At 35.1% G+C, this 19329-nt stretch overlaps 1 protein-coding gene across 2 annotated transcripts; it reads right to left on the bottom strand.

Moving 5' to 3' along the window:
* Positions 1 to 370: 370 nt before the first annotated feature.
* LOC143451728 (uncharacterized) lies at positions 371 to 19055 on the bottom strand. 2 transcript variants are annotated; one of them, XM_076952448.1, is made up of 32 exons: positions 16745 to 19055; positions 16309 to 16447; positions 15466 to 15618; positions 15200 to 15258; positions 14963 to 15020; positions 14566 to 14718; positions 14359 to 14426; positions 13583 to 13724; positions 13255 to 13331; positions 10999 to 11127; positions 10328 to 10367; positions 9840 to 10152; positions 9559 to 9679; positions 9176 to 9342; positions 8535 to 8717; positions 8034 to 8172; positions 7540 to 7797; positions 7004 to 7238; positions 6713 to 6764; positions 6436 to 6539; positions 6094 to 6291; positions 5888 to 5935; positions 5369 to 5498; positions 4854 to 5009; positions 4171 to 4367; positions 2932 to 3132; positions 2393 to 2554; positions 2055 to 2186; positions 1587 to 1733; positions 1304 to 1426; positions 961 to 1145; positions 371 to 677 (listed from the first exon to the last, which is right to left on the bottom strand). In XM_076952448.1, exons 1-32 carry the CDS (start codon positions 16861 to 16863, stop codon positions 572 to 574), a joined length of 4494 nt encoding a protein of 1497 aa, XP_076808563.1. In that variant the 5' UTR covers positions 16864 to 19055; the 3' UTR covers positions 371 to 571. The 2 variants fall into 2 exon arrangements, with proteins under 2 accessions (XP_076808563.1, XP_076808564.1); XM_076952449.1 differs by lacking the exon at positions 5888 to 5935 and having other exon boundaries at positions 16745 to 19053.
* Between the last annotated feature and the right edge of the window lie 274 nt (positions 19056 to 19329).

The raw sequence follows: 19329 nt of genomic DNA, 5'->3' as shown, positions 1-19329 counted from the left end.
CTTGAAAAGCAGCGAAGCTTCGATCGTAGACAGAGCATTCTTTTTGTGGTGATTGCACAATAAATTTGTTACGTCGTAATTAATCGTGTTGCAACTTTTGCAAAGGCAAAATGATTGACTACGAAAGTAATTGATAATATACTAATTGAATATGAAAATAAAAGAAAACTTGGTTATGAGTAAATATTGAAAACAGTTTTGAACGATCTGCGATCGACGTTGCGGATACCCCGGACGTAACCAATTCAGGTGTTGAAACTGTAGGCCTGCAATGAGTATTGATAACAGTCAATTAGTTGCTTAGGCTATCTAACAGGTCGCTTATTGATTCTCATGTTATCTTATTATAGATTTGAATACACTTTGTAAAAGCGAGACACGAAACTTATCGTTGACATTATCGGAATTTATTGACATAGGCCTATCTTTCATCGCAAATGAGGTTGTTAAGTGCAAGCACAATAATCAAAGACAACACTAAAATTTACCCTTGGGCTAAAACTAAACTTTGCTTACGAAAACAAACACAGGAAACGTAAAGACGACACATCACAGTGATACAAAAACAAAGTCAAGCCATATGAACATAAGATTTCTCTGGAATGAAGTACTTCTGATGTGCTGCGGATTTCAGCGTTAACAGGATTGGTTGATACATGTCACTCATTTCATCGTATCTAAACATACAAAATAGTGTTAGTAATTCGAGAAAAATGTACCGTAAATTAGACAAGGGAAACTGTAATGTCTCATAGCACTGCTGGTGTTAGGTGTCTACAGCTACAAGTCAATTGAAATTTTTCTGTTATATGCGTTTATAACAGAAACAGCTTGCTATTAACTTGGCACCTGTCGCATGTCATAACCGTTTCAAGCTAAACAATTTTACGACAGCACAGGCAACGCCATATTACGCCATTGACAATAACTTATCTACAGTACATAAAATACAACACTTACTTGTCTATTTCGCTAGGGAATGGATTCATGTGCACTCTGTTGGCTGGTAAGTGAAGCTTGTTGGTGAAGGCTGCTAGCAGATCGGGGTAGGGCCGCAGCAGTGGATTAAGTTTGTATTCAACCGCCAGTTCCAGACGTTCACGCACCCTGCGTGCTGTATGCATTTCACCGAGACGAACTATCGCCTAAATATGTAATTGGTCACTAGTTGCGACACATTGTGCGTCACGCGATATAATTAAAATGACATTTACCTTACCCAAAATTTTTAAAATTGAAGGAAAATCGCGTGATAATTTTGGCACGTTACTGCGATTGCGAAAGCTTTCGAAGCGGTTTTTACCTGTTTTCCTTCCAGTTTAGGCAGAACAAGTACAGTGTTCTTCGTGGGTTCTGGTTTAAGGTTGGCCAATCGCACACGTTCCAGTTCCTCTTCCACCATTATTTCGCAAAAATAGTTAACAACCTAAGTGAAGCCAGCCATAACCGGTTATAAGCAGTTGACGCATTAAAATTTGCGAAATATTTTAGGTTGTGAGGAAACACGTAATTAGCAATGGGTAGAAAACCTGTTTTAAAAGCTTTCTAAGAATTCTACCCACATTTAAAAATTCCATGTTATTTACCTCCATGGCGGCAACGGTTCTAGATCCATCTGGTATCGCAAATTGAACCCTTTTACCACCTTCAGCCGTTTTACTTAAACCGGGACGCCGGATTTTGCCTCTTACATCCCCTCTTTTTAATTGCTCAAGCGTTTGGTCAATGTGGTTCTGCATAATACATTTTAGTTACTCCAATGCCCTGATATTATACAAACGTTACCACTTGTTGATGAGCATAACAAATATGTATGGTGTTTTGTAGGTATGAAAGATGCGTAAATGCTAACTAGGGAAAAGTAAAACAGAAAACTTACAAGAAATTATTTTTGATAAACGCCCACGCCCAGATAAAGAATAAACTAAAATTACACAGGTGTCCACATACAATATTAAACGTCTTCTTGTATTCTATTTGCGAAATGTTGTTCACTGTATGAGTCGACACAAAGCTCCCTCTAATACTTTCATCAGAACGACAAGCTGACCAACCTTGAATCTGGTTTTCCAGTCATCGAACCATCTTTGCACCATGTCGCGCATTTGTGGCTTCAGCGCTCTCGTCTCGTCCATTTTCCACACTTCCCATGACTCTAATTCTTTCTTCAAGAACTGATGGGGATCCTACGAAACATTAATTTGCTCGATCATTTTAACGCTGAGGTTAGCAGCTGAAGTGCTGACTAAAAGCGCTTGTTAACGAAATAAACGAATAGGGTTTTAATTTCTGCTTGTAGTTTACAAAACATTTTTTTATTTTCTGTCACCATCAAATCGTTAATCATTGATATGGTTAAACCGTGACTAAACTCGATCAATAGCAGACACACCTGAAGTCCTTGCTCAATGAGAATGCTCCGGATGTAGCTCCGGTGATGCTGATCTCCTTCCAGGAAGTTGGTGAGGAGCTCGATAACAAAGTCATCCGATCCACCATTCACAGTCTGATACAACTTGAGGACAACTCGAAGATATTGGGCTTGATTGGGCTCCTTCAATTTCACAGGAATTTCGTTTCAGTCGAATTTAATTTAATAGGTTTCAAGTATGTTTGGAAATTACTTTTGATCTAGACTTAAACGTAAATTATTGGCAATATTAAATTGCGCAAAAATTAATTTATTAGTTAACTTGCTATGTTAATTGATTAACATAGTATTATCACTTTTATTACATAAACATTCACTTTCATTTCAATGACATGATACAGTAGGTGAGATCCCTACCCCACCAAAAATAAAATTAAGAAAGGTAAAATAACGACAAAAACTTTGGCGACTATAATTTCAGTTACAACAACAGGCAATGGAAGTCTTAAACCTTAACTTAGCTTCACACATCATAATTCAAACAACATGACATTGCATACTTTTGCCGTAGGTGGAACAGAAGCATTGAGTATTGCACCCATTGAAGCCACCACGTGACGTGATTCCGCAATTCCTTCTTGCTGCCAGAGCAGGAGAAGTGCGTTCACTATTCCACAACGATGATCCCAGTCAATGGAAATTCCCATGACGTCACATAAAACGTTGAAAAATTGAAGAGCGGAATATGGTTTCAGTAACCGCTTTTGAAATGGAAAATAACACAAAGTTAATGATGTGGCAATATGTACTTAATACGTAATGTACTTAATTCATTGGAAAAACGTTCATGAGTGGGCAAGGTTTGATTTTTAAACTAAGTTTTACACCAAACAGAAAATTGTTTTGACAACGTTTTCAGTAAAAAAACAGCAACAGGTATCATCCATAGTTAAAGATAAGCGATTAGGTTGGGAGAATGGGTTTGCAAAGAGTCAATTTAAGCTATTTAAGGTTGAAATGAAGTTAGATTTAGATTAAAACAGAATATTAAGTTTAGGTTTAAGCTACTATGTTATAATAATATAACATAAAAGTTTGTTTAACAATATCCATAAAAATGGCTTTGAACGCACGATAGCTTTTTTTCTGGTGAAATAGTAACAACCGTTCGTTTACAAACGCCAGAGATTACGCTAAACATAACGACAGTTTATATTCTCTATCACGGTTGAATTTACTGCTTTGCATAAAGTAGGTCACGTAGCATGCACGACAAGCGAAAACTTGAATCTACTTTTTTTGGGATCAAATTGAAGCAAATTGAGTGTGTAGAAGAAAAAAATGAAATAGATTTAAGTTGGTATTTGATATGATGTAAATTGTAAACAAAATAAGAGTGGTTACTACAGCTGTATAATTACTTCCGGCAAGATACCATGGCAGCTACAAAGAAAGGCAAGGCAAAGGTGCGTTCAGCAGATGTATGAACGAAATTTTTAACGAGTCGTTTTAAAACGACAACGTAATTTCTACTGCGATGGCGTCGTTTTCTAATTTAAACGAAAAGTGATGCGACATAATCACACAGAAGTGACTTTCACATCTCTCCATAACACGTGACAAGTTAAGGTAATATTCTTGCATTATAACTAAAATCCTCAAATACACTCAGCTCTAGCGAGGGTCAAATTTGAAATCTTATTACCATATTACACAGCGTTCGGTTTTTGTTAAAATCACAGCTTTAACTTAGCAACTTCAAACAACTTGCAATTAAACTATCAGTGATAAAATCCTACCTGGATTATGTAGTCCTTGTGGCGCTCATACCAAGGAAGCCCCTCAAACTGGGTCAGATAGTTGGGTGGCGGGGTTGGAGGTGGTGTCGGGGGTGGTGGGGTTGGAGGCGGGGGTGTTGGATCTTTCGGAGGGGGAGGTCGTGACACAAATTTAACGATGGGTTTTGTGGGTCGAGTAGGAACCTTTATTTTTGGTTCTAAAAATGGAGGTTTCAAAAGAAAGAAACCAAAATTAACAACAACATCGAAAGAAAAAACTAAAGAACATATACTATGGTAAGAATAAATAAATTTGCAGGTTGGGGTGGAGCATTGGTATTTGTAGAATCCAAAAAGTTGCATTGTTATTCGGTCGAGTACTCGGGTATGATGTCACAATGTTTGTTATTGATGGAAATATGCTATATATAACAACACTAAGCACGATGCCGAATATTGGGTAAAACTCGAAAAACTCCGGATATTGGAAATATGCCAATGTTAAATAGAATATTCGGACTGAAATTATATTTGCCCTATCCCTATTTATATGCACCATAGCATTATAACGATTAATAAATTGGTATACTTAACCAACTACTGATATTAGTAGTATGTAAGGTTTATCAATCATAACCGTTATTAATAAAAAATCGCATGACAATCGGAATAACATTAAAAAATCTTTGATGATCTTAGCTTACGTTCTGGTGGAGGAAGAGTGGGAGGTGGAGTTGGCTCCTTAGGAGGAGGTGGAGGAGTCTCCATCGCTTTCCTCATCTTCTCCATCAACGCTGAAGGCTTTTTCTCCACCGCTTTCGCTTTGTTTTTCTTTCGAGTGGTTTGTTTTTTCAAGCCAGCTGCATATTTATAATAATTCAAAGATGCAAGAAGCACTGATGCAATTTTAAGAAGAAATGTTCCATAAATGCAAAACGAAAGTGATTTTTAATAATCGGTTCGCCTGAAAAGCATCTACTTAAAATAAATGGGCAGAGAGAGACTTTGCAATGTGTACTTAAGTTCAACACTCCATGTTTCATAGGCGAATCTTTATGAGACGTAAAGCTTATCTAGCAAAACTCTGGTAAAGAATGAAGGCTTCAACAGAAGTTACTAAATTTAACATCAACTAGACTTTTAAATTTCGTTGAAGACCGCTTATTGCCTCTAAAAGTTAGTTTAAACGACTCAGATATATCATGACAAAAAAACAAACATGATGGTTCAATTGCTCCTCCTTCATCACCAAAGTCCAAAACACGTTGCTCATCTTCAAATGTAGATGATTCTGATCCCGTTAAGAACAAAGCATCATCATCGCCTTCTTGGGATGGAGAAATAATTCCCTGTGTTCATTACAACTATATGAAAGAGCAGCATTGTGATTTAAACAGACTTCACTATGATTACATGACATTTACGGAAAATCGATCTTAAAAACTACTTCTCTCCTGTCCAAAAAGACTGTCTCAATCATCAATTTTTACTACGATGGATGAGAACTGTATATTTATTTTAATCACTAAAGCGCACTTCCTTGATTTTTATATCTTTAAAACCATTCAAGTTTAAAACATATTTAGCATTCTAAAATATCCATTTCTATCAAACTAAATGATTCTAATCACCATAATGTTCTCCGTCCAGTACTCAAAAGCCTTTTCAACTAAAAGATCTAACATAACAACATATCATTCTGCCTTGAGAATTAAGTATAATACTGACATCACTATACCTGAGATACTAACGGTGTTTGATTATCCAAATCTCTCTCATCGTCTGGCTAAAACAGGACAACGACTTGATATTTATAGTAAACCATAAACTTAACATTTCTTATTATAACTCAGTTCATTATGAGAAATATGTTATTAATAATTAATTAGTAATCAATGAAATAAGATTACTATTCATATGCATTTAGCATGACACAGCATTTACTTGATTTGTATTCATTTGTTGCAGCATTTCCATTTGTTCTTCAGACAGCATTGGAGGCTTGTAAGTTTCTTCAGCTATCTTCTTCACTTGGTCTTGAGGCCACAATAATTTTATGAGAATTGAGTTCGGTATAAACCCGCAAGGATTGATAATGTACTTTTGAACAGGATCATAATTGGGACCGGATTCAGTCCAATGCTGGAAATGAATATTTACGCTGTCACCCTTCTCATAGTCAAAACATTATTGTTTGCTTGGATGGGATCCTTGTAGATAAAAAATCATATCATCCACAAAACATGTTACACAGTTGACACACTGGTTTACTTTCTGAAAAAATACCTTTTCTTTTTCCACACCACCATCGAGAATATCTTTCACTGGTTTAGCTTCTTTGATCGGAGGGAAAAATCCAATTTTCATCTCATCTTGCCAAACCTCAGGTGCTGTAAAACAAACAATCAAGTCTTTTACAACCTGGTGCCACAATTGGAGAAAAATTAACACTTCTGAAAGGATAAATAAACAGAGGATTGTAACAAAACCGAAGCATAATTTTGAAAATATTTAAAACTACAACTTGATAGCACACAAAACGATTCTTATTGGTCGCTCTTACTTGGATGTCTAACAAATGGTGGGTCAGGATCAAAATCATCTTCATCGGGTATCTGAACAAAATCATTTACAACGGTAATTTGAGACTTCGTAAAGGAACAAAAGACCTATCTTGAAATGCAGTTAAAACTTTTTTATGTAAGCACACCATAATTAATGAGCATATTTCAAACACAGAATGCAATGTCCATAACAAACTTTTTAAATGGATACAAATTACACAGCTGATTGGCAAAAATGCTTTGTAAATAATAAAAGTACAAAAATTATATCTAAGCATGAGTTCAATTACGTTTAGTTTTTTAGGCCTATTGTAAAACAGTGTCATGTATTTCTTAAACGCCAAAGACTCTGCTCTCTTGCTTGGCTTCCTGTTTGCTCGCTTTGGTTTTAAAACACCATCACGGATTTTTTCAAGCTCGGCATCACGAGCAGAGAGAAGAGCAAATTCTCTCCTTCGTTCTTGTTCTTCCTCTGAGAGCTTTTCCTGTTCTTCATTGGTCATTGGATCCCAAGCATAATCCATTCTAAAAGAAACAGAAAAACCATTCGGTTTCAGTCAACAACCAAAACAAAGTTATCACACGCCCACTCACAGGAGATTGAACACAAAAACGTAATGAAAATTGACAAACTAGGGAGTTTGGAATTATGAAAATTCAACACATGACTTTTACTTACAATGCAATTTATGTATTTGTTGTTTGGTTATCTTGTTAATACTAAAGCTTCTATGTACGATTACAAATATTAATCGCGGAGAACTTAGAAATCATCAAATTTGAGGTACAATAAGGATTCTGTTCTTGTTGGTGTAATTGCTCTTACTTCATATATGAAGATTTTGCCACCGTAACTTTTCTAACAACATTATCTTCGTAAGTAGCCAGAACTTCCTGTTTTAGAGGAAGAGCTTCTTCTTTCACCAAAGTCGGGAACTCCATACACACCATTTTAAAGAGGAACATTCTGGGAAGGTAGTTGGTGTGTTCTATCAAGTGAACATTTCTACCAAGACCAATGAGCAAATCGCCACGCTGGGTAGAAAATGCGATGCTTTTGGGTTCTTCATTAATTTTTAGTAATCTATTTAAAATATTGATATTTCAGTCATGATTAAGGTTCACCAACAAAGCTGGTCAACATTTCATGATTCTGGCCTACTTAAGACACACATTGCAACAGCGTTAACTTTTCATTAAAAAAATAAAAGTTATTCTTCCAAAAACCAAATGAGTCTTTGATATGTCACACAAAACCAACTTGAACCGCAAAGTTTTACAAGTACCATGATTGAGTTTTAAATTGTTAAGACATCTTACCTCACTAAGGCATTAACATCATTCCAAATTTTTATTGTACCGTCTCTGCTTGCCGAAGCAAACAACTTGAGCCGTGGACAGCAAGCAAGACCAGTTAGCTGATCGGTGTGGTCATAATTTGGACTGTGGTCATATCGTTCTGTATGTAAAGTATGGAACAGTAATGACTAATGAGTAATGACTTTCTGAAAACTTTCAAAAAATACACAAAGATTATATTAATCATGATAACATATGAACTACATGTTTTCATAGTACACCTGAAGAAGCAAGCTTATGCTTCCGAAAGCTCATATCGAAAAATATAAAGTTACTTTCAGAGTGCCAAACTTTACCCTGTTTTTCATTTAATATTTTATATAAACTAAACTATCCCTACAACTTCTGCATTCAATGTGTGGGTATAAAAGGTAATATAAACAATAGTATATTTTTAAATTAAACTATTTTATCTGAAACCTAAATTACTTTATTTAACGGCAACTTCATTAAAACACAAACCTTTGCTTTGCAAGTCATACATGACAACCGTGTAAGTGGCAGTGGCAACCTGTTGAAATGCAACTGCTAATCGTGTTCCTGAGATGATCATGTGAAGAGGTGTGTGTGCACAGTAAAATGACATCAGGAGTCCAAGAGCATCATTGGTGTGAGGGAACATTTTCCACACCTTTACAACGTTATCTGAAATTTTCGATACCACCTTAAAATTTTGTGTAAGGTTTTGCAAAGTATTGAAGAACATGCCATAAAAAAACAGAGAAATATAGCAAAGATTATAAAAAACAATATCTCAGTCGATATTAAATTCATCGTAAACAAAATAAAACAATCCTAATGCATTCCTGACGATACAGTATATATTCATTTTACTTCAATACCAGAAAGACAGAAAACCAAACCTATACAGTAAATATACCTGACACTGTGATATATAACTACTGTATCACAAATATCTTGCAGTATCATTACAAACATTTAACAGACTGAATCTTTTGACCATACCAAAATTAATCTTTTAAATATTAATCAAATCTATTTATATATGTAATTTATTTTAATTTTATAATTTAATTCAATAATATAATTTACTTATAATTATATTTATTTATTTTCAAATAATAATTAAATAAATAAATTACCTCGACCAGCACTAACCACCTGGTCATGTCGCACATTCGAAAGCAATCCAATAACACCTTTGGCTCCGTGTGCTTCTGTTTTGAATAAAACCTTCCCAGTGACCATGTCCAGGCTGGCAATGCAACCATCTTTTCGTCCAACAAGTAAGACCATTTTATTACCATACCTACAAAATGTACCATTCTTGCATCAGAGTTACAAGTTGCTTAGCACGTAAGCGAGTTACAATTAGTTTGTTTCTTAACAAATGTGTTAAATGTACATCGGAGCTAACTGTTTTCTGTTACACAATAAAATCTCAAAATGTATCATATAACCAAAAAGGTAAAATATTTATGACTCGAAAAGCATCCGTAAATTGCCAGGAAAACTTTGTATTTACTCTGGTTTGTTTCCTTTTTTCTTCCTGACATTAACACCTGCTTTCACGTCTTCCCATGTCTTCTGTAAGTCGGGCGTGTTTAGGATATATTCATACAAACACAAACAATTCGGTTTTTCACCTAGAACATAACAATCATTATGTTAAATAGAAAATCTTCAGCTTTACAACATGCAGTGCTTCTGCACTTAAGATCAAAGCACAAAAACAAAAGACAAAAAGATAGCTTGAAAAACATTTCGATGAATTTAGATAATTGTTTTGCTATTTATATTACATACCCTTCTCGAATTTCCAAACTGATCTTATCTGTGCTGGGTTAACAATGGTGCTTGCTCTGACAACATTCCCGTTCGAGAATGCTGCAAACACTGTTTCAAATGGTAAGCAGTAAACAGCATCGATTAGAGAAACTTCTTCATGCTTATGTCGTTTGCTTGATCCAGTTGAAGTACTTCTGCTCGCGGAGGATTCAATGGAAGGAATTGCTAATTTGGCAGAAGAGGGTAAAACGGTCGTTATTACGGTGCCATCTACCGGTGATATGAGGCGAATGGTGCCATCTTCACTTTGACACACGACACGATCAACGAGCTGTAGAATAAGCATTTAAATCTCAAACTAATATGCTGTTGAGACATATATGACAATGACACAAGATGCAAAATGTTTGCTTAAACACACATTGTATAATTGTAGCATCATATAAAATACTCCACACCAACCAATCCAAATATCAAGTTTCCTATGTTCTAAATATTTTAAACACCTTGTAATAGGATGACATTTTCAGTTTCTGGACACGTGATCTGAGGATAATAAATTTTAGAAATATAATTGATATAAAACATAGAAATGGATTACATTTCAAACCATAATCATCAACTAACCCACCAGCAAAATTTTGGCCCCAAAAATTCTAAGGTTATATGTAAATCAGCGTGGTCCAACTGCAGGCCCGCGGGCCAAAAGTTGGCCTGCGAGCACCGATTTTTTGGCCCGCGAACTGATAGTCAGCTTTGATAGTCGCTATTGTCGAGGAAGAACCTCGACCGCAGATGTCACATTGATCAGCATTTAAATTTTATCAGCTAAATTTTGAACTATTCTAATTTCAGTTTTAATAAAAAAGAGAACTTTTTTCAGTTCTAATATCAATGTCACATTGTTCTTCAGTTCTAATTTAAAAACATTGGCCCGCAAGATAAAAAAATTTCAGATTTTGGCCCGTGATGAAAAGAAGTTGGACCACGTTGATGTAAATGAATGGGCTAAAGAGCAAGCATGAGTGATATATGAAGAATCAGCATATAATGCAATGTTCAGATGAATTTAAACCTTACTCTGAATGTCACAAAAAGAAACTTAACTAGATAAAATGGAGAAACTTAAATGAGTAAACATATCCTTGGTTTGGAGCAATAACAAACAGAGACCAACCCAATTGTGGTAAAAATCTGGTGTACATGCGTGATGGTCCATAGGTCTACAGTGTACGTTGAATAAGAAAATAGTAGACAGTTATGAGGGATTGTTCCTAAGCCCAGCACAGGGTCATCCATTTTGATCCTGCACATAATTTTTCACCAAATTATACGAAGAGCTAAAACATCAAATACCAGTATAATATAATAACTTCCGAGTTAAAGTATAAGACTGTAGATGAGTGGTTCCCAACCTTTTTTGGTGTCGGGGCCGAATTTCAAACTTCAGAGTACGTATGGAGCCGCATGAAAATACTCAAGTAATTATAACGAAATTTTTAAAGCATAAAATCATGTACCAACAAATAGCAACACTAACAAGAAAAATAACACAAATTTTGACCAATTTTGACCAATTTTTGACTTTTTTTGACAAGTCAAAAAATAACACTATGTAACAAAAAAAAAATTCTTTGTCCTTGGGAAATAATTGCTATATTCTGTTTGCTTATGCCGAAAAAACATGAAAAATCTTAGTTATACCACCATAACTTCGGTTGTTGAATCTTTACAGATTTTTTAATTCTATCGCCATTATTAAAAGTGTGGTATGGCTCGCCGTGGTTGCAAGTACTCAGCAGATTCCTTCTGCTATGTGTGTGGTGAGTTCTTTGCAAAAAAAGCACTGTCTGGAGAGTTGCAGGCGTGCGAAAGAAGCCTATCATGCATACTTTCGCATGCCAGTCGGTGACCAAGATAAACATTGGGCACCACACGTCATATGCGAATACTGCCGTCGTACTCTAGAAGGTTGGTTTAGGGGAGAGGGCAATGCGTTTTGCTATCCCCCGTGTCTGGCGTGAGCCCACAAACCATCTCACAGATTGTTACTTCTGTATGGTGGATCCAAGCAAACAACGGAAGGGAAAGAATGCACCTTCCATCAATTACCCTGACATTCCATCATCTATTGCACCTGTACCCCATAACACGACTGACATGCCTGTGCCACAACCACCCTTGAGAGATGAACATTTCGTAGCAGATGCACTCTCTACAGATTCAGAAACGGATGCATCAGTTGCTTATCTTCAACACCGAGTTGGCGGTGAAAGGTGTCCCTACTACCCCAACCAAGAAGACATGAACGATCTTGTCAGGGAACTGTCATTGACAAAGTCGAATGCTGAGCTACTCATTTCCAGACTAAAGCAATGGGACTTACTGGATGAAGAAGATGAAGTGAAGCGACTGATAAATTCCATCAATTTTCCAGAGATGCTGTCTGAGGTTGAACGGAGAGCTTGGACTTCTTTCGTTTCTGTAGTTAACGGGTTCCTGGGCAATCGCAAGGCAGAGAATTACAGGGAACTTGTCGATGAACTTGTGGATGCGTATTGGAAGATGGGATGCAAGATGTCGCTGAAACTACACGTACTACATGCTCATCTTGATGAATTTAAGGATAACATGGGGGACTACTCAGAAGAACAAGGTGAAAGATTTCATCAAGATATCAGGTATTTTGAGGAACGCTATCAAGGACAGTACAACGAAAATATGATGGGGGACTATATATGGAACCTTTTACGTGAAAGTGAACTCACATATCGTCGCCAATCTCGAAAAAATGTTTCTTTGTGATTAAGTTATAAGTTTTGAGTGCTTTAATTGACAGCGTAGGTTTGCTCTGTAACAGTTTTGAATAAATACCTTTAGCACCAGGCCTTAAGGCTTTTGTCTCGTGTTTGTGTAGCAAAATCGCCTTGCATACATGTGTTTTTCTTCTTTATGTAATTTTTTAGAAATAGATTCTGGAAACAACATTTTCCGTTATTATTTCATTATGACAAAGCCAACAACAACAACTAAAATTAGATTTAACTCCATTCTATTGATTCAAAAAAATATAGTGGGAGCAAAGGCATTAAAAAAGCAAAACTAGTCAAAAAATTCCAATAAATTAATCTCATAAAGTCAGAACCAAAGTTTGAACTTTTTGAATGCTCATTTTTATTGATTTAGACCATACTAAATCAGAAAATAATAGTTTTAACCCATGGACAAATTTTGTGTTACATGGTGTAATGGCCCTAATTATTATAAATAGATTTTTCATATTTTTGTGGGATTTTCAGGGGTCAATGAGAGCCGCAAGAAGGCTAGCTTGGAGACGCGGTTGGGAATCACTGCTGTAGATGATAGCCCGAAATATGACCTTCATAAATCTAAACTACTCTTAGTTTTTCTTTCAAACAAAATAAAAACTTACAGATCAACTTCATCTCTAGTTTCCAAGCTCCAGACCCTGATGCTAGCATCATGTGATGTAGACATAATGTATGGGCCCTAGAAAACAAGATTACAAACCCTGTAACAGTTTATGAATCAGCTGTTTATAAATAATACTTTTTAATTAGGAAATTTTTTTACAAAAGCGACCAACCAATATTGTATAAAATTATATTGTATATATTTTATATATTATTGTTATATTGTATATTATTTTACACATTACTCTAATAATATTTATTTTATCAATGCACTATGTATTTTCAATTGGGATTGGGAAAGCATGAACAATAATTAATTTAACTTACTTGTGGGTAAAGTTGAAGAGAACTGACTGGGCCATGATGTCCAACAAAAACCAGTTGAATGTGAAAATCCTCGTCCCACAGTTTAATTGAACCATCGCGTGACCCAGTCACTATATACTTGAGCGGATTGAAAAAGAGAATGCTGCAATGACAAAACTTTTCCTAAAAGTTCCCGTTAGTCATAAGAATTCTGTTTATGTCACTAAAACATCTGAAATTGTTTTAACTTCACAACTTGAAAACCAATATTTATAAAATTTACAGCAAATACACAGTTTCAACTAGGCTGTGCATTGGTTACAGTGTATTGACTGAACTCGTGAATATGCAAACCAAGTTCGACTGTCATGATAATGAATTTTATGCTATAGTTGTAATGGGCAAATCATTAACGACGGCTTGCTGAATGCTCATTTTATGCAGTGATCTCAATCAACAACACAAAGCTGGATTCAGACCACAAAAAATGAGTCTACGAGACAATACACACAAAAACCAAAATGATAACACAGACTTGAGGACGTGTTGAAGAATTTTCGCCAATTTTAAGTCATACAAAGACTTTTTCCAATGCAGAATATATATTTCATTCCATATCAAGCAATACCAAAAGGCCAAGCATGCAAAATTAAGTTAAAACTACTGATAAACATTACAAACATATTCACAGACATAACACCAAAACGAAACACAATCGAAGTATGGTACCAATCACTAACAAACATTACAGCATTACTAAGTGCTACAGCAAGAGATTCCAAAGCTAGACTACTGACCTTGTAATATTTCTGACATGCAAGTCCTTTTTGTAAATCAGCAAAGAAGCGTGGAATAAGTTGAATACCTGGTAAGCAACAAAATCAGATAATAACTTTATGCAGTACAACAAAGTTAGAGTTAGATAAACTAAAACATTCTTAACATACTCTTGTAAACTTAGACAACCAACAATCGCAGTAGGAGACAAGCTAACAAGAACTTACAGCAACACCAGTGCCACAAACAGCGTAACATCTCTGAGAATTACTCTGTGTATTTTCCAAAGTTATTTTGTCAAATGTGTCCTTGCAGGTCAGTCCTTCAGTAATTACACGATGAGGAATTAAATACCGATTGCCATATCGAAAACACCATGTCTGTAAAAACGATAAGCGTTAAATTGGCAAAATATCACACTTGATTGTACAGGTACTCAGTACATAAATGCACTTTTCCAGCATAAAAAATGTCGTGATGATATGTAAACATTTTCCTAAAAATATCATGCAGAAGTTGCAGTGTGTCTTATGGTATCTTACGAATGAAAATTTATAAACTTATAAATGACATAATAAGAGAAAAGTTTCAAATATATCAATCCAGAAAATATCTGACACATACCACAACATTTCCTGGACCTGCTGTGACAACTTCATTCGTGCTTTCATTGTACATCAAACTGTGGACATAACAATAACCATCATAGTCATTCTAAATCAATTTAAACGGAAAACCAACTACGGTATAATTAATTAACCTGAATTGAGGACTGGTTTGATATCACTATGCAGTTAACTTTTATGTCATTTCCAATAATAGCCATAGTTAAATAAAGTCTCAAGCATTTGTTTAACTTACCAGTTAATTTTATATTGGGCTTTAGCAGCTGACAGCAATTCAAATTCACTACTGAAAAGCTAGAATAAATCGACATTAATATCATAAATTCTCCTGAATTAACACCAAAAAGGTAGAATAGTAAGTAATCAATAAAAACTATATAAGTATGTTTAACAATATTCCAAAAGTATCACTTTAACATAATTATCTAATACATTTTTGAACACAAAATCCCACAAAATGTTTTTATTAAGAAAAAGCAAAATCTAAAATCAAGCTTTCACCTTCATTTCGTTTAAAGATGTCAGTGTAACATATTGATTGGACTGCGTGCACAAAATCAGGCGACGTATGGATTCTCCGAGGTCTATAATATCTTTACGACGACCATCATCAAAAAAAATACGAATGAATTGCTGGTCAACTGTGATGAATTCCTGAATTGTTGTACATATCAACCCACTACAGTGAAATAGCTTTTCAATTTTAATTATATAAAATCACTACGACACAGCAATTGAGAGCCCTTAAATACAAGTTACAACAACAACTAAATAAAACTTAATCAAAATTTAAAGGCAAAACTTTTAAGCAATGCTAGCTTTTCGTATGCAGACAATAAAATATCATGTTCTAACAGTTTCTACGGCTTAAAAGTAATCAAACTTCACTGAATATTTTACAGATTACGGAGATCAGTAAAAACCTAGTTGAAAAACCCAGCATTTGATAAAAGGTTTGATTTGGTAAGGTAATTCCGTGCAACCCATTATTATGTATTTAATTTAATAACTTTTTCTTATATAACTGCCATACTTTGTTCATTTAGTATATATACTCATCATTACTTGAAAATACAAAATATATTGAAGTCCAGCCAACACTCGTGTATATCTTGCACATTGCACCCATTGTTTACTTAACAATTTTCTAAATGGTATAATAGCACCCGCATCCATCTTTTTGCATTCTTTTTTCAGTGACCTTTGCTTTAGGACAACTAACAATGAGTTAGATGCAATGAGTGTATGGGTATATGGATGGTTGTAACTTGTAATGGATGACACATATCACCCCGGTGACCACTATCTATTAGCACACTTGCAGAAGATACCACGTATACACACCTCAGAAGTAGGATTATACGCAATGTCAAGAATTTCTTCATCATGATTTATCTTCCGAATGTGGTGAACACCATGGCTTACAGTTGAAGGAAGGACATCAGCTTTTTTTACAAGATCGGTTGATAACTTAACTGACCTCCTACAGTAGAGAAGAATATACCAATAAGAAGGGTAATTTAACTAAGTTATGTTACTGTAATATGAAAATGTTGAAATGTATTATACAGAATATAGACCCGATATTTAACCCCTGCCTACATGAAAAATGAAGAATAGTAAAATATAATACATACATAACTTCCATAGGATTTAAGCCCAGTAGACATGCCAGTCGCAAACAATGAAGTTAATGTTTGTAATTACCAAACAAATAAATTTATACAATCATAGTGCAAGTATATGAATAAAAGCATAGAACACCAAAATTTAATTGCACCTTAAAAGATCCCACAGTTGTTTTGCTCGCAGGGAATTTTTCTGTTGCCATGGTGGAATGGGACTTGGAGGTTGAGAAGAATCCGCAGTTCCTATACGACTCTCTGCTCTGTCAACCATGCTAACTACTGTTACATTATAAATTTTTTTATGGTTATAAGTTATCTTAACATACAGTTACGTGTGACTAAACTGAAAACAGGAAACAAAATATAAGAAAAAATATTGTGATTCCGTACCAGTGTAGGTGTCGGTTCAATAAGAGGAGAGGACCGTACCAGTATTATTATTTTGTTACTAAATGTTAATCTTAAAAGTATGGTATAGTCAAAAATATTGTTATGAAATCAGAGTAATACGTACGTAGATGTCTGGTCTAAATAACATAAGTAAATCTCAGTATAAGTCCATTGTTTTACAGTATTTATGTCCAAAGGGACCGTATGGCATTAAAACAAAACATCTGCCATCAGTGAAAACAAAGAAATATAGGGCGCGTGAAGAGAAAGAAGGAAATAAAATAACGAGAGAAGGGAGGAGAATAAAAGAGAAAAAATCTTGTGATAAAACCACTAATCCAAAAAGCATACCGATTTCAATTTGTACCGAAATCACTGCTAAAATCCCCTATATTCCCTGAAAAAGCTAACATATATACATTTACCCATAGGCCTATAATGATTGGCTAAAATTCGATAAGAATCCAAATTCGATAGAAAACCTAACCAGGCCAAAGGCATTTTTGATATTGTGTTAGATAAATCTCTTCTTATAAATGTTAGTCTAGCTATGCACTGGAGAAAGAGTGAGTAAGTGCACAATTGGCTAGCCTTGCGCACCTGAGTTTGCGGGTCTGCGTACTCGAGATATAGGCAAATCATGCCATGAAATACCGGATAAATATGTAACAAATTTGGACATTATATAACAAACTGTTCTTGTTGACGATTCGTTATTTCCGAGATATCAATACCACTTTTTATCGAATTCGTTACATGACAAAATTTGCTGTTTATCGAAAAGCGTGGAATGACCACCTATCTGCGTAGCGCCCTAGCCTATATTTTCAACCATTCTAGACTGCACTTGTTTAGGCTAGACTGCAATAACCGATAATTTATACAATTTAAATAAAAACTACACAAGCGTTATTACATTATCACATCCGGTATTCTATAGCCTGGAAGGTATAACCTTTGCCAAGCCCAGTTATAACTCTAGTTTAAACATAGACCCTTTTAATGTCATTGTCAAGTGTTACCAACAATTTCACATTCAAACTTAGCTTTCATATTCCGTGTAAGGGGATTCCCAATCATATGTTGCTAAGTAACCCATTTAGAAAACATCGAAATCGGAGATACGAAAATTTTTAGTACAAACGCTATCAAAAGTGTTCAGCATGGTAGAGTCTTTTACCACCATTTGGAAAACAAAAAAACGGTTTTCTTCAGAATTTAAGAAAAAAAGGTTTGTCATGCTTACTTGTCAATGTTTTTAGAATCATTTAAGCATAAGATTTTCTCATTCTGTCCGGTGGGTAAAGGGATCTTCGACAAACAAGAATAATATCAAGCCAAAGTTATCTTGAATTTTTTGTCCCAAGGCAGTAACCCACCGTGAGCTTTTAGTAATTTATTGCTGTTGACGTTTCTAAACTATACACTAGGGATGGGCCGATACGAACCCAAACCCGAATAGATTCGCCGAATATCGTCTTTATGGAAGATTCGGGCGAACACGAATACCAACAATGGCGAACCCGAATACAATATTAATAGTAAATTTACTGACTTTCGTCAAAATGGTTGATCTAGTTTCTCGACAATGCTAAACTAGAGTCAGCAGTAGCCTACTTACAATGAAGGTCGTTTTCCTAACGATTTTGCTTTTTCGATCGTTTATTAAACACTATTTTTCGAAAGAAAGCGATTTGTTTATCAATTACGTCATTTTAGAAGCAAGACTTGACAACTTTTGAAGGAAATTTTATTGTTTGGTTCTAATACGAATAGATTCGAGATTCGTTCGTGTCGACCTTCATGATATTCGGGTTCGCACGAACCCGAATAATCTTCCTCGCGGCACATCCCTACTATACACTAACAGCTTACGTGACGTATTCTTATTCATTCATCATTCTAATCCAAATGTATTCGTTTTCAATTATAGTTCAATTTAATTATAACGTATTCTGTGATAACTATGTATAACTATCATATAACTCATACCATATAACTATGATAATATAATTTTGTACAAAGCTTTTTAAAAGTTAACTTTTAATATTGACCTAAGGTCTTTTAATAGCGCAAAATTATGGAGTTCATTCACTGACTAGCTCAAATAGACAAAAGAAGAAAACACGAAGTGACTTAGATTTCTTTCTATTCCAAAAATGTCTTGTTTTATAGCAGGAAATGATAGTCCTCACCTGCCTGTGATTAGCTAAAACCAAACAGATGTGACCAGCTCACACCTGAAAGGTTGTGTTGTAAACATCCGTTCGTTTATGAATTGATCTGTGGAAGTAACTTCTTGTTTTTTTTTGGTACCAATTAGAGTTATCTTGAAAACTGGGGCGCA

The sequence above is a fragment of the Clavelina lepadiformis genome, chromosome 4 (genome assembly GCF_947623445.1).
Source record: "Clavelina lepadiformis chromosome 4, kaClaLepa1.1, whole genome shotgun sequence".
Classification (NCBI taxonomy): Eukaryota; Metazoa; Chordata; class Ascidiacea; order Aplousobranchia; family Clavelinidae; genus Clavelina; species Clavelina lepadiformis.
Note: the sequence above shows the minus strand (reverse complement) of the source record. Positions and strands in the feature narration are given on the sequence as shown.